Source organism: Saccopteryx leptura, chromosome 11, assembly GCF_036850995.1.
Source record: "Saccopteryx leptura isolate mSacLep1 chromosome 11, mSacLep1_pri_phased_curated, whole genome shotgun sequence".
Taxonomy (NCBI): domain Eukaryota; kingdom Metazoa; phylum Chordata; class Mammalia; order Chiroptera; family Emballonuridae; genus Saccopteryx; species Saccopteryx leptura.
This window is the reverse complement of record NC_089513.1, coordinates 58,539,908-58,555,776: the sequence shown is the minus strand read 5'-3', so window position 1 is coordinate 58,555,776 and position 15,869 is coordinate 58,539,908. Positions and strand designations below refer to the sequence as shown.

General features: G+C 39.5%; 1 protein-coding gene across 2 annotated transcripts in view; it reads left to right on the top strand.

Moving 5' to 3' along the window:
• Positions 1 to 15,869, top strand: part of PIEZO2 (piezo type mechanosensitive ion channel component 2) — a 496,788-nt gene that overhangs the window by 439,202 nt on the left and 41,717 nt on the right. For both annotated transcript variants that reach the window (XM_066352258.1, XM_066352260.1), the window contains 2 exons: positions 3,922 to 4,088; positions 5,806 to 5,972. In XM_066352258.1, coding sequence (XP_066208355.1) covers positions 3,922 to 4,088; positions 5,806 to 5,972 — 334 coding nt within the window. The remainder of the gene's footprint in view (positions 1 to 3,921; positions 4,089 to 5,805; positions 5,973 to 15,869) is intronic.

The following is a 15,869-nucleotide window of genomic DNA, read 5'->3' as shown; positions in this document are numbered from 1 at the left end:
TTTCTTCAATATAAGAGCCAGCATTTCCAATTTTTTGCATGCAAGAACTTAATTTAGGCCTTAAAAATAACATTTTAAACATCAGACAAAAACTAAACAGAAACTAGAATCAGACAAACTAGAAAGAAACCCGGGATTTCAGAGCACAACCAGACTAGAAAGTTGCCTGCCTATTCTCAGTCAGGGCATTTTCTGACAGAGGGACTGAAGGATGAGACTAAACAAAATCTCCCCAAGAGAATTTGCTCTCGGCAGCTACACAGGAAATTTTGTAGTCAAATCCACCAGGGGTCCCCTGCCTAAATTTCCAGGCAAAGAATAAGAAAGAAACAAAATAATAGTTCAGAGGATTGTTGCTAAAACATTAAAGAAAATCAGACAATAACAGGAAAAGCTGTGACTTTAATAGCTGAGTTTCCTAGCCATTCTCAAATTCCATAGTTGTTGAAACTGGGGGCTCAGGTTGACCATGACAAGACTTCCCCTCTACCTCAATTTTAGCTGAGCAGCAGACTAAGCAGCCAGAGAGAACTAGGAGCAGCCACACCGTCCCACATTCCTTGGCCCCCAAACCACAAAGTACAGCACGACCTGCCATAGTCTCCTCACACCACTACCTTTTCAGAACTTTACCTGCATGCTCCCCTGTAGCAGAACTAACCATTTCCTCCCTCTGGGAACCAGGGGCGCACATCTTGAATATATCGCAAAAAGCATTCTAGCTACATAACTATTTTTTAAAAAAGGTCTCTTACTTTTGACCCTAATTGTCCCATAATTTATTACTCCTGACTATACTTTCCCTATAAACTTTACTCACTGTGCACACTTGGGGAGTTCCATCACCTGCCTTTAGTTTAGTTTTCTCTTCCTCAGGACCCCGTTCAGGCACCACTTGCCGCAAACCAGTGTGGCTAGTAATTGTCCAGGTCCTGAATGAAAATGGTGCGGAATGAAGAAATAAACTCAGAGAGAAAAAGGATGGAATCGGGAGGTCTCCGCTCCGCCCACAGCTTGCCAGAGCAAAAGCAAATCTTTTATTATATGGTGCAGAGCCATATGCAAATAAGGAAGTCTCTGATAACAAAGTCACACATCTGAGGCATAAACAGAAATCCTTATAAAAATGCACCCCCCTCCCCACCATGCAACAGTCAAGGGTGTGGGAAGATCTTAGTCTTAAAAGGGTGTGGGGAAGAGCTTAGTCTTAAACTAAGCCCTAGGCCATAAGAACTTTGTCAATTTACAGGCTGTCTCCCACATCTCAGCCCACTCACAGATCAGCGGCTCCCTTACTGGGCGTCTTTGCTCAGTGAAGATTACTCTCTCATTTCTGTGATAGATGTGACCCAGTTTTTACCAAGGTTTGGGTGGGGGGTAGTGGGAGGCAGTGGCCCTCACAGCAGGAAATTACTCAAAGGGAAAGTCAGCCAGTAATCAAGATGCCCAACTTATCAGATCTCTCCCCAGCTGCTGTCTCTATAGCTCAGGGCCCCATCCCTTCAGGTTCTTCTCATTTAATCATTCTCCCATCTCCTTCCCCATATTCCCAGTTTTCTTCCCAGCTGCCCACTGGCCACTCCTAGATTCTTGTTGCTCCCACAGATAGAACTGTTTGACTCTGCTTTGACCCTCTTGTCCACCTGGACTCTGTCTGGACGCCGTCCCATATAAAGCCATGATTTCTCTGATAGTTTCTCCTTTGACAAGAGCAAACATTTACCTAGAGAAAGACTGCCTTTGTCCTATGCCACTGGATTCACAGATAGCTAGCTTTCTTTCTTTTTCTTTCTTTTTTTCTCTCTCCCTTTCTCTCTCTCTCTCTTTCTTTCTTTCTTTCTTTCTTTCTTTCTTTCTTTCTTTCTTTCCTTCTTTCTTTCTTTCTTTCTTTCGTCTTTCTCACCATTGCAAAGTTAATCCTTAACTCATACTGTGGTGTGAGAATTAAAGCAGAGAGAAAGGAGTACGGAAATCATGGGTGAGTCTCCCAAAGGTCATATCTGATTATACTGGATTCGAAGTCAGGAAACTGTTCCACTTGCCACCTGTGTTTATATGGTTAACAAAGGATGATTTTTATATTTTTAATGACTGGAAAAAAAATAGAAGAATATTTTATGGCATACGAAAATTATGAAATTCAAATTTCAGTGTCCATAAATGAAATTTTATTGGTAACCCAGTCATGCCCGTTCATAGACGATTCATTCACTGTCTACAGGTGTTTGCACACTACAACAGCAGTGATTAGTTATAATAGAGACAGTATGGCCTGGAAAGCCAAAAATATTTTACTATTAGGCCCTGTCCAGAAGAAAGGGTTTTTTTTATTGAATTTATTGGGATGACACTGGTTAACAAAATTATGCAGTTTACAGGTACCCAGCTGTACAACACACCTCTGTACACCGTATTGTATGTTCACTTCCCCAAGTCAAGTCTTCATCCATCACCATTTGCCCCTGATATCTTCCTACACCTCCCTGCCCTCCGGCATTCACCACACTGTTCTCTGTGTTCAGAAGTCAGAAAAAGGTTTGCTGAGCCCTGCACAAGATCATAAAGGCTTATACCCTTTCCTACATGCTATCTGAATGATTGTAAACTGTAATTTTAAACTATTGCCATTAATTCTAAATTTATTAAGGTTTTATTATGACACTTGAATCTTCTTTCTCTTTCTCTTTTTTCTTTTTGGTAAGGGAAGGGTGAGAGATAAGAGTTGTTTTCTTGTTGGTATTTGTCTTTAACAAACGGTATCATAATTCATTGTCATGTTCACCAAGTATTCGCTTTATTGAAATTAATGTTTGAAATAGTTAATAAAACTAAATTTTTATAAAAGTACACACGGATGAAAATTTGATGGCATGTTCTGAAGGGTTTCTTGTATTCTGGCTGAGAAACCATTGGCTTACGCAAACAAATGAGCAACACTTAATATGGAATCTTCCCTCCTTTGTTTTGATGCAAACCTAAAAAAAAGTTAAGCCATATAGCTATGGTGTCTCTCTAAACCTGATCAATGATCAGGTAGCTTGTGTTGAATTCTCTGAGGGCACTAGATCACCATGTGCTGCACTGGGACACATTAGGGACACAGTGGCGATCTGCAGATGAGCTCCTCACACCGGGCAGCTGTCCTGGGCTCCCCAAGTCACAGCCACAGATAAGGAAGAGAACCCAAGCATGGCAGAAATTTCATGACTTTTGCTGGTTTGGGAAAGTTTGGTCCCATGTGCAGTATTTTGTATTTAACACAGCTTAGTATAATTAAGAATAATGATAGTTCAGTGGTATAGATATATACCCTTTTTTTTTCTATTTTTTATTTACTGATTTTAGTGAGAGAGGAAGGAAGAGAGAAACAAGAACATCAATCTGTTCCTGTACGTGCCCTGACCAGCAACCTCTATGCTTCCAGACAGCGCTCTAACCAACCAAGCTATCTGGCCAGGGTTAGATATATACTCTCAGTACATGTACTGAACTCTTTATAGAATAGCTTTAAGATGATTTAATTAAAATGCAATTGCCATATAAAGTATCCAATTCCCTGGATAAACACAGAGTGTTTAGAGCCCTGTGTCAATAACAGAAATAGCTTTAAATGCAATCTCTTCTTTTAATCTAATTCTGTATGTGAATGTATTCTGACAGCTGTTTTGATCAAAGGTTAATAATTCTATACTACCTTGGTTTGGAGGTTGGCACTGCATGTGTAGAAAGACCAGTGGTAGCTTCCCATACTTTAGGGGCCCCTCATTCCCCCTTATACTGAGTGTCACATGCCCCTCTCCGCGTGAGGTATGCAGGGCCAAAATCGGGTCTGCCTTTGGTCAAACATCACTGGCTACACACTGCAAAATGGTTGATGGTATTTTGTTCTTTTGAAATTTAGTTTCTTTTTCTTCCTCCTAGACAATATCATCAAGAGGATATTTAATATTTTGAAATTTACCTGGGTCCTTTTTCTGGCTACAGTGGATAGTTTCACAACTTGGCTTAATTCCATTTCAAGGGAGCACATTGATATATCTACAGTTCTGAGAATTGAAAGATGCATGCTGACCAGAGAAATTAAAAAGGTAACACTCTTGGAATAATTGGTTTTGTTTTTTCTCACATTATAAAGATTGTGACAATCAATATTCATAACTCCAAGTAGGAAAAGTCAAAATCCTTTCTTTCCAGACCATCTTTACATAACCCCTTTATTTTTATACATATTTAAATCCGTTCCATGCTCAAAATTAAAATCAAACACTACACACAAATACACACAGTCCTGAAAGTCTTAGAATACTGGTCAGTTTATTCATTCTGTCACCTCACTTCATTAAAGTTTACAGGTGCCCAGACTGCCATGTGTCATAAAGGATCACATTGTTTAGTCTGAAAAGTTTAATCTTAAGCTTATCATACAAAAATTTAGAACATATGAAGAGCAACAAAATATAGTTATATAAGTTTCTATATTTTATTTAAAAATAATAGTTTATTTGTGGAAAAGTTACTATTATATACATATTTATATATAGGTATGAAATTACATATAAGAAGAGATTTCTTTTAAATTTTTAATTGAAAAATAATTAACATATAACATTATATTAGTTTCAAGTGAAAAACATAATCATTTGATATTTATGTATATTTTGAAATGACCACCACTTAACATTCATTACTACACATTGTTACATATGTTTTTTTCTTGTAAATTTTTAAGATCTATTACTCTCTTAATAACTTACAAATACAGTAGTCCCTCTTATTCATGGTTTCACTTTTTGTGGTTTACACTTGGTCAACTGATATCCAAAAATATTAAATGGAAAATTCCAGATATTAACAATTCATAAATTTTCAATTGCCTGTTGTGCTGAGTAGAGTGATGAAATCTCATGCCTTCGCCCCTCCTACCCAGGATGTGAACCATCTCTTTGTCCAGCATGTCCACTCTGTGTACACTTTCCTGCTCGTTAATCCCATAGTCGCTGTCTGGGTTATCAGATCCAATGTGGTGGTGGTGTCACAGTGCTGTGTTCAAGTGACCCTTATTTTACTTACTAATGGCCCCACAGTGCAAGAATGGAGATGCTGGCAATTCAGATAAGCCAAATAGAAGCAGTAAAGTGTTTACTTTTAGTGGAAAAGAGTTCTTGATTTAATCAGGAACAAAAAAATCATATACTAAGCTTGCTAAGATCTATGTAAGAACAAGTCTTCTATTTTGAAATTGTGAAGAAAGAGAAAAAAAATCTGTGCTACTTTGCTGAGATATAAAGAAACCACACTGACATAACTTTTAGTATAGTAAATTGTTATAATTTTTCTAATTTATTATTGTTCTTAATACCTTAGCGTACCTATTTATAAATTGAACTTTATCATATATATGTATGCATAAGAAAAAGCATACTATGTCAGTACTGTCTATGATTTCAGACCTCCACTGGGGGGTCTGAAACGTATCCCTTGTGGATAAAGGACTCCCATATACAGTATAATATGATTAACTATAGTCACCATGTTGTATATTACATTCCCATGACTAACTTATTTTACAACTTGAAGTTTGTAGCTTTTAACTGTCTTTAGCCATAAACAAGAGGGATTTATTATTTAGCATTATCCAATAATGAGTGCAATTAATTCAATGAGAGGATGTCAGTGCCCAACTCACCAGCTTTGTATTAATCTACTCAAAGTGCGCACGGTGGCTGAGAGTTGTCAGTATTGAGAAATGTCAGGGGGCTGCAGAGGTGAATAAGAACTGTGCCCTGTCTCTCTCCTTCACTGCAGGGCAACGTGCCCACTCGGGAAAGCATCCACATGTACTATCAGAACCACATCATGAACCTTTCCAGAGAGTCTGGACTGGACACAATTGACGACTGTCCTGGTGCTGCTTCAGGTGCACAGACAGCCCACAGGATGGATAGCTTAGATTCCCATGACAGTATCTCCAGGTATTTCACGTTCTAAACAATGGGTTTGGTTTTGACAAAGGTAAAAGAGGTGGACCTTATCAATATGAGAAATGAATGTGTGAGGTGAAAGTTAATCAAAACTTATGTGGATCCCCGTCCTCTTCAAGTTATCTCCATGTGTGCAGCAAGCCAAAGGAATGTTGTTCTCCCCTTGACCAAGCCAGATAAAATCAGGTAGCAATAAAAAGCTATTAGGGCCCTGGTTGGCTAGCTCAGCAGTAGAGTGTTGGCCTGGCGTGTGGAAGTCCCGGGTTTGATTCCTGGCCAGGGAACACTGGTGAAATGCCCATCTGCTTCTCGACCCTTCCCCCTCTCCTTTCTCCCTGTCTCTCTCTTCCCCTCCTGCAGCCAAGGCTCCATTGGAGCAAAGTTGGCCCGGGTGCTGAGGATGGCTCTATGGCCTCCACCTAAAGTGCTAGAATGGCTCTGGTTGCAATAGAGCAACACCCCAGATGGGCAGAACATTGCCCCCTGGTGGGCTTTCCAGGTGGATCCCAGTTGGGGCACATGTAGGAGTCTGTCTCTCTGCTTCCCCACTTCTCACTTCAGAAAAAATACAAAAAAAAGAAAGAAAAAGCTACTAGGGACACCTGTATGATTCACAGGCACAGCATAGTAGTTTCCAAGCTGGAAGCAAGTAAGAATGAACCTTTTTAATGACAAAATTACTGTTGGTGTCAAGGGTTGCATCTTTCATTCTTTTTAAAATGTTGCTCCACAAAATGTCTCCTATACTAGAATCTTCTACATCTGCTGTTATCTTTGATCTTTTTCTTTCAGAATTATTAGTTCATGGTCCATAATGAAAGTCCAGGAAGGGGTTCTGTCAGCTTTCATCTCCCTGTGTTGTGGGAACATGTGCATTGTCTCACAGCAGGGACCCTACACTGACCACTCGCCATGGACCAGCACCACGTTCTATGTGTGGGTTACCTTATTTTACCCTATGAGATGCACAATGTTATCATCCCTCTAACAGAAGACCAAGTTTAGCTACAGACCCAAAGTCACACAGTTTGAAAGTTTATATAAATGGACTCAGAATCCAAAACCATCTGATTTAGCTCTGAGCCCAACTTCTCCACCACCTCTCAAAGTAACAAGTGTACTGCTGCCTCTCATGATATCTTCTGCACTCCAGGCCTGTCTTTCTTACTGCCTCCCCCAGAAGAGCCTCGGATTCTTTGCACCACTGAGTTCTAGATCACTGCCGTCAAGCATACAGATCTAGCTTTTTGCCTTAAAGCATTAGTCCTGTCTTAGGAGAAAAATAACATGCCTAGGGTAATTAGCTAGACTGAATGAATTACACCTTGTATCCATCTTCATAGGTAAAGAATTGTTATCACTGAGGACATTCACTTCTTTATTGTTTTCATTAAACATGTTAAAAAGCACCGATTCCATGCCAGATCCTGGTCTTGATTCTGAGATAGACACATAAAGATAAGTCATATCTAAGTGATTTGAGCCTGGGAAGAAAGACTCACCCACAAGATTATCTCTGGAATTCTGGACTAAAACTCCTGCTGTGTGAGGACATGCCCACTGCTGGTTTAGAAGCTCCATGTGCTGAGCAAGGCTCCAGGACTATCTGTCCTTCACAAATACTGAACATGTTACAGATGAAACAGGGGAAGGGACTAAGGCTATTTTATCAATACCAAGAAACCAAACCCAAAATAAGTAACTAGAAGTTGAAATTGCAACATAAATGGGGAGAAGTGGGTAAAAAAACAATTTACCATTAAGTGCTATTTTTAGTTGTTGCTGAATTGCTGTATTTAACCTACTCCAATTGTACCTGTTCTTTATTCTAATAATCTGTTTGATGCAGATCTGAATTAATTGGTACGGAAAGATGTTTTATACATATATCAATATATATATTTAGTAAATATATAAATATTTAATAAAACAAAATTCAAGTTTTAAAATAATATATATGCTAAAATCTTATTTTTATTTTTTTAAAAATATATGTACTCATACATATATTGATTTAAATTTGATTTTTGTACAGATAAAATTCTTCATGGATATAACCCCTCCAGTCCCCCCAAAATAGGTATTGATTCTTTTAAAATCCTTTGAGGAATAATAAAAGGAATCTTGTTTTTCATTTAATTTGGAAATAATCCTTGCTTATTTATAAGTATCAAAGAAGTAGATATATTTCAGCTATTCTGTATTTTTGTGAACAGAAGAAACACTTAGGACAGAAACTCGTAAGAGTTTCAAGGTAAAAGCATTTATTTGCTATTTGAAATGCTTTTAATCCTAGAATAAAATAATGGGTTATTAAAACATTGTACATGGTAATAAAACTTAAGTTTTCACTTTCCTTCTACCCCAGCATCCACACATTTCTCGATAGTTAATTTCTGAAGCTATTGGTGATATCAGTTACAGAGTGAACATACGTGTGTCCTTGCATTGGGAGTGCTGCTGAGCCTCCCAGCTGCCTTCCTGAAAGCGACCCACAATCAGCGTTTTTAAAAGGAGACATTCAGTCTGCTTTGACAGACTTCATTGAAACAGAATGTCATTTTTGTCTATACTTTATTTTTATATTTTTGCAAGCCATAAAACCTGTCTTATTTGGAAGTTTCCAACCTTCTTAAATGTGTTCTTCTTGTAACAATTCTCTCTATATATATGGATCAATTATTTAAACTGAATTATTTTCTCTTTAATTCATTTTCATGCTAAAAGTAAAAGTTCATTTTCATTCCCATTCCACCCACTCTCTTACATATTTAAAGTTATTTCATGGTAGTGATTCTTTTTATTTCTATTTATTTATTTATTTTTAAGTAAGAGGAGGGTAGATAATGAGACAGCAGGCACCCTCACCAGGATCCACTAGACAGCCCCCATCTGGGGCTGATGCTTGAATCAACTGAGCTATCCTCAGTGCCTGAGGCCAATGTTCAGACCAATTGAGCCACAGGCTGTAGGAGGAGAACAGGGAGGGAGGGGAAGGGAAGCAGATGGTCACTCTTCTCAAACCCAGGATATCCATATGTCAGGCCAAAGCTCTATCCACTGAGCCACCAGCCAGAGCCTATTTTTTTTACAATAAGAGGAGACTGCATAGGTACATTTGCAGAAGTGGTTGGACATGTCAGCAAGGTGAGGGAGGCAATATTTGTCTGAATGTAGTGAATGTTCAAGATACTGACTAATGTTACTTCTCGGTTATAGGGTGAATGAAAATGAACTGAGGAATCTAAAAGTTTCCAAATTCATGCTTTATAATGTGTTCATGACTCAACAACCATTTTTTTAAAAATGGGAGAATGAAGAAGAAAACAGCTGAGATACTCTGTACATTTTCTAAAACATATTCCCCTTGTTTTTTTATTTGTCTATAGCATATTTAACCCCCCCACACGCTCAAGTTTGGATAGCTCTGCTCTGCATATATAGAATATGGACAAGGTCTGAGGCAAACTGTGTTTTCCTCTTTCTGAATTTAAAAATAAACGGCTTACGATAACTCTGTTTATCTTAACTGAAAGTCATGTTTATATTTTACTGGAAATATATCCTCCCACAGAGTTAAGAATACAATTGTATACATGCATAGTATATATTTGGTTACTGCATATTTGCATCTGTTTTTCAAAACACATGATGCTCCATAATGTGAATTATAATTTTTTTTTTACATGGACAGAGAGAGAGTCAGAGAGAGGGACAGATAGGGACAGACAGACAGGAATGGAGAGAGATGAGAAGCATCAATCATTAGTTTTTCGTTGCCATTGTGATACTTTAGTTGTTTATTGATTGCCTTCTCATATGTGCCTTGACCATGGGCCTTCAGCAGACCGAGTAACCCCTTGCTCAAGCCAGCAACCTTGGGTCCAAGCTGGTGAGCTTTTTGCTCAAGCCAGGTGAGCCTGAGCTCAACCTGGTGACCTCGGGGTCTCAAACCTGGGTCCTCCGCATCCCAGTCTGATGCTCTATCCACTGCGCCACTGCCTGGTCAGGTGAATTATAATATTTTGAAATGAATTTTTTTTTACCTCCCTTCTTGCCTTGCTTCATAATACAGGGATGCTGTTGTTGTTACCTGATCCCTAAACTTGGCAAGTAAGAAGGGGACTGGATGAACTAACCTTTCTTCATTAACTTGCAATGACACTTACACTGGTTGGCTGGTTGGCTCTGTGGTAGAGCATCAGCCTGGCATGTGGGAGTTCCAGGTTCGATTCCCAGCCAGGGTACACAGGGGAAGTTACCATCTGCTTCTCCACCCCTCCCCCTTCTCTCTTTTTCTTCTCCTCCCACAGCCATGGCTCAAATGGCTCAAGCAAGTTGGCTCCAGGCACTGAGGATAATGCTGAGGATAGTGCTGAGTATGGCTGCATGGACTTCCCTCAGGTGCTAAAATAGCTCAGTTACAGAGCAACTGAGCAGTGGTCCCAGATGGGCAGAGCACTGCCTGGTAGGGGACTTGCCAGGTGAATCCCTGTGGGGGCACATGTGGGAGTCTGTCTCTCTTAATAAAAGACACTCACTTAATAAAAAAATAAATAATAATTTAAAATATTTTTCATGAAGTTATATACTTTCTCACAAAGGGAGAAGTGTACAGAAATACATTTTTTTCCAGAAATTTCTGAGGATTTCACAAGCCTCCTGAATATCACACATGAGCCATGCTGGAGAGTAAGGGCTCCAGAGGCAGATTCGGAATCACACTAATCAGAGCAAAGAGAATGTTAGACAGTGAACTGAAAATCAAACTTCCATGAAATAAACATATATAATTCCCGTATTAGCAACATTCAATGGCACAATAATTATTGAATAATAATATAGCCAATTAACACATTGTTGACCGGCAATTTCACACAGAGGTTATATCATGTCACCAGCTATTTTTTTTTATAATTATGAAAGTGAAACAATCTAAATAAACTTCAGTATACTTTATTTATACATAATGAATTTAAATGAAACTTTGTATATATCTGCTACATATTATATTTTATACATATTATATATTTTAGTAGTTTTTTTTTTTTTTTTGGTGTGGTATACTGTGTAGCAATCAGCTATGGGTAATGGTACAGAACATGTTTTGCAAATATATCTGTTTCGCTGCACTTTCCTTTTCAAACACACACTTTACACGTTCTAGTTGGATTGAACATGATGAAAAAGACTTTACAATATCCTTAGTAGTATGTTCTAACTGCAAGCGGTTAAAAGATAGTCCAAGTTTAGTTTAGATGGCTCGACACTGTGTTTGTTTACTGTACCTTCGATGTTGCGGTCTCACGCCTGGAAGAGTGGGAAGAGGAAGAGTGGAAAGAAAAGGAGTCTGTGTGAGAATACAGAACCGTGTGCTAGTTTTCGAACTTCAACCTTCAGGGCGAAGAGTCACAAATACAACAATCCTTCATTACCCTGAGTTTCAAAAATTGAAAAAACTAATGCAAGTACAAACATGAGTTAACTCGTGAGTGGTCAGCAATGTAAAATTAATTAAAATTCTAGATCACAACTCAGGATAAAATAGAAGAAAAAGGAAAAAAAACCTTTAAAACAGTTCATCTGACCCAAAATTACAATATAAAACTGTATCCATCATCAAAAATTGTGAGATAGAAGATATTTTGCCTGACCTGTGGTGGCGCAGTGGATAAAGCATCGACCTGGAAATGCTGAGGTCGCCGGTTCGAAACCCTGGGCTTGCTTGGTCAAGGCACATATGGGAGTTGATGCTTCCAGCTCCTCCCCCCTTCTCTCTCTCTGTCTCTCCTCTCTCTCTCTCTCTCTCTCTCTCTCTCTGTCTGTCTCTCCCTCTCCTCTCTCTAAAATAAATAAATAAATAAATAATAAAATAAATAAAAATAAAAAAAAAAAAAAGAATTCCGCATGTGTGTGTGACTAATCTAGGGTTAACTTCCAATAATTGATCAAATGGATTGGTGATACTTCTTTTTAAAAAAAAAAAAAGAAAAAAATTAAAAAAAATTGTGAGATAGAAGATCTTTAAATCCATGAATTGCCTTTTAGCAGAGACTGTCAAAATACCCCCCAAATTTAAAAAGGGTCATCCAATCAATAAATATATTAGTAAAAAGTCAGTATTTTTAAAATTAATTTTCACTTTTTATTTTCAACCTAAAGAAAAAAGAAATGCAATGAGGTTCACTATATCATTATATCTCTAGCATTAAGAAATGAATTTACATGCCTGACCAGGCAGTGGTGCAATGGTTAGAGCGAAGGCCTAGGATGCTGAGGACCCAGGCTGAAAACCCTGAGATCACTGGCTTGAGCATGGGCTCACCACCTTGAGTGCGAGGTCACTGACTTTGAACATGGTATCATAGACATGACCCCCTGGTCCCTGGCTTCAGCAACAAGTCACTGGCTCGGCTGGAGTCCCCCCATCATAGGAGAAAGCAATCAATGAACAACTAAGGTGCTGCAACAAAGAACTGATGCTTCTCATCTCTCCTTTCCTGTCTGTCTCTGTCTGTCTGTCTGTCTCTCTCTCTCTCTTGCTAAAAAAAGAAGAAAAGAAAAGAAATGAATTTACATATTTTTCCTTTTATTAACGGCTGAGCTGCATTCCTAGCTTCTTTGCTTTAGGAAATTTTCCAACTGCCTATCATTTGTCTACATTAGAGTCAACAGTAAGGCATGCTGATTGCTGGAAGGGCAGTAATCTCCCCTAGAAGGTATTGAGTATAGAAGCTTGTTCCCAATATCTGTGCCATTGGGCAAGGCCTAGCGTCATTCCCAAGTAAGAACTCACACGCCCAGTGTGACATGCTCAGTGTGACCCCGCCGCTTTTACAGAAGACCCAGCCTGGGTGGAGCCTCCCACCTGTCACAGCTCCTGCTCTGCCTCCATGTCACACATGTTTACATCTAGGCTTACAGTATATGAGGTTTGGGTGGGAACCTACCAAATGAATTTGTATTCCCTTTGACTTATTAGAATAGTCATGAGGTCCTTCAAATCCAAGTGTAAAATGGCCATATTTTTAATGGTTGTTGTAGAAAATCAGAAATCATTACCTTCTCATAAAATACATTGGTTTAAATTCCTGCAAGAAATATTAGTGAAATCCTAAAGAGCATTTCTAGATATGAAGGGGCTGATTGTTGTTTGAGAATGTCACCTAGAGCAGTGTTTTCAACCACCAGTCTACAGACTGGTCCACCAGAAACTCCGTGCCAGTCCGCAAAAGAGAGTTAACCATCTTGCTGCTGTGTGACAATTATAGACCCAATGATCTTCACTGAATTCGCTTATGCTCAGGACGATTTCTGCCTTAGTGGTCCCCCAAATAATTCTCCTGTTTGTACCAGTCACCAAGTGTGAAAAGGATGAAAACCACTGACCTAGAGGTTGCTATATGGCCCTGCAAGGTGACGACCATCCAGTTAAACCTGTCATCAGGGCTTGTTTTTATAAAGTTTCTCCGTTTCCCCTTTATGTTTAATACCATCCTGGATTGGACAGCAGCTAGGTCCAAATCACCCAAACAACCCAATCACCTGGGTTCTGAAGGTGGGTGGGCTGATGGGACAATAGGACTCAAGGTAAGAACGAAGGAGATAAGTGGGGATTATTAAAGAATGGCTCCTGTGCAGAACATCTGAGCAGTGCAGCAGGAGAGCGTGCACAAGTCTCTTCCTACAAACTCCAAAAGGGCTGTGGGGCTGTACCTCTAAAATATGCAATACCGAAATGCACAGATCCAGTTCCTCCGCCTCATAAATGGCAAAACTGGGACCCGAAATGAGAGACTGCCTTACCTGACACTCAACAGCCAGTTAATGTCCAGCTGGCGGTTCAAACCCAGTCCTCCCTATGCTTGTTCATGCATTTCTAGTTTACCTCGTTGTCATCTCCTCATTTGGCTCAGGACATGGTGACATCCTAAGGAACTATGGCCCTCTTTAAGATAATCAGCCTGTGTGTCATTAAAGACTATTTGGATGCTTACATGCTCACCTCTCTCATTGTCCTGGCCCTGTCCTGGCCACGTAGCTATGACACGTGCAGCAGGATGGTCACACTGGCGCACAGTGGGATTATGCTAAAGCACCTGAAACCTAAAAAAAAGCCCTTAACTGGTTCCATCAGCGAGTGACTCAGAGTCCCTGTTCCCCAGTTCCCAGCGATGGTTCCATCCTGAATGAGGTCCATTTCTGCCTCACAATCATTACCTGGCGGCATCAGGCTGTGCCCATTGGGCATAGAGTAGGCCTCCCAGTGAGGTCGCTTGCTGAAGATGTTCAGCTTAACAGTGTCAGCTGGTAAATCAGCCATCCTGTATCACAGGGGCCTGCTCTCCTGCATCAACCAAGTCATTAGCATTCAGGCCGGAAGATAGGTACTCCATTAGCCACCCTTTGGGGGGTTAAGCTGTGTGTCTGAACAGAGATCATGTCTACGTCCTAACTCTTTTAGCTTCTTCTCCTTCAGTAGCATCTCAGTCCTGCATCTGCCACCATCCCCTCCCCAATTGTTGCTTCATCGGGGACCAGGAGCTGAGGGTGTTTCAGCCAATGGGTTCTCATCTTAAAGATATCCATCAAGACCAAAAACATCATCCAGAAGATAAAATTCATTAGGCAAAATGAAAAGTTAACAGACAAAATAACCCTGCCATTGCTAGACTTCCTTTGTTGTTTTCTTTGTACCAATTTCTTTCTTTATTTTCTTTTCTTTCTTTTATTTTTTTTTTGATGTTGGTTTATATCCAGTTGCATATCAAACCAGCATCTCTTCAACATGCAAGGCATCGAGTTTGGCTTCACTGAATATCACTCGAACAATGGGGTGGAAAATTCAGTTTGTTGTGGTCATCCCTGAGCTTCCCTCTCTCATTTTGGAGACTGTGTTAAAATATTTTTTAATCTTTTATATAAATTTTACATGAAGAAAAGCTATTTCTTCTTAAGCAATTGGTTACAAAATGCTCTCCATGAACTCAGGGAGCTCCAAATAAACCATATTTTTCCTCAATTAAAATAATTCCGTTTTGCAAAGTTATAATAACATGAATTCTCTGTGAGAGGAGGTGTCAGGACTTCTAATTATTCTTATTTCCATGTCCCACCCAGAGAGTGACATTTCATACAGTATCACTAGCCATTATATTTTGGTCAATCCAGTACTGTTGTATTTTATTGTCCTGCCAAGCAGGTCCCTCCCTGTCCTTGAGCCCCGCTGTGGCGGTCGTCATTGTCAGCAGTGTTGGTGTTCGTGTGTCGTTAGCTGCATGGCAGTGTGTTGGTCAATTGATCCATGTGTAAACTGATTTACCACTGGTGTTTTAACCCTGTGTCTCTGTAACTGTTTGCGCTGCTAGCTGCTACACTGAAGCAACCATGCTGTTCTCAAGGCAGTCTACCCTTGATGATTTAGATGGACCAGAAACTGTTCCTAAAACAAGTGAGCGTGCTCGACCTAGGCTCCGTAAAATGCTCAGCTTGGATATGTCCTCCTCATCAGCTGACAGTGGCAGTTTAGCATCAAGGTGCTTAACTTGTGCATGCTTTGTTCTGTCATTTTATCATATGTGTCCCCTCCCCCTTGTATCATTGCAAATATAAGTTCATGTAATGTATGTTTTCTTTTTATTTTATTTTTTTAAGAATTTGCATGAATAACCAAAGCATAACCACTACCCTTTCTGGGGACATAACTGGTTGTTCCCAGCATTCTAGTAAACTAACTGCTCTTGAGTTTTTGTCTGTTAGAAGTTTCTTAAAAACCATTCTTATAAACATTGTCCTCCATTTCGTAAGTATTTTTACACTTTTCACTTTCAGAGAACTAAGCATCTTTCTTCCTTGACTAAGAGCTCATGTAGGTCGTCCTCACAGGGG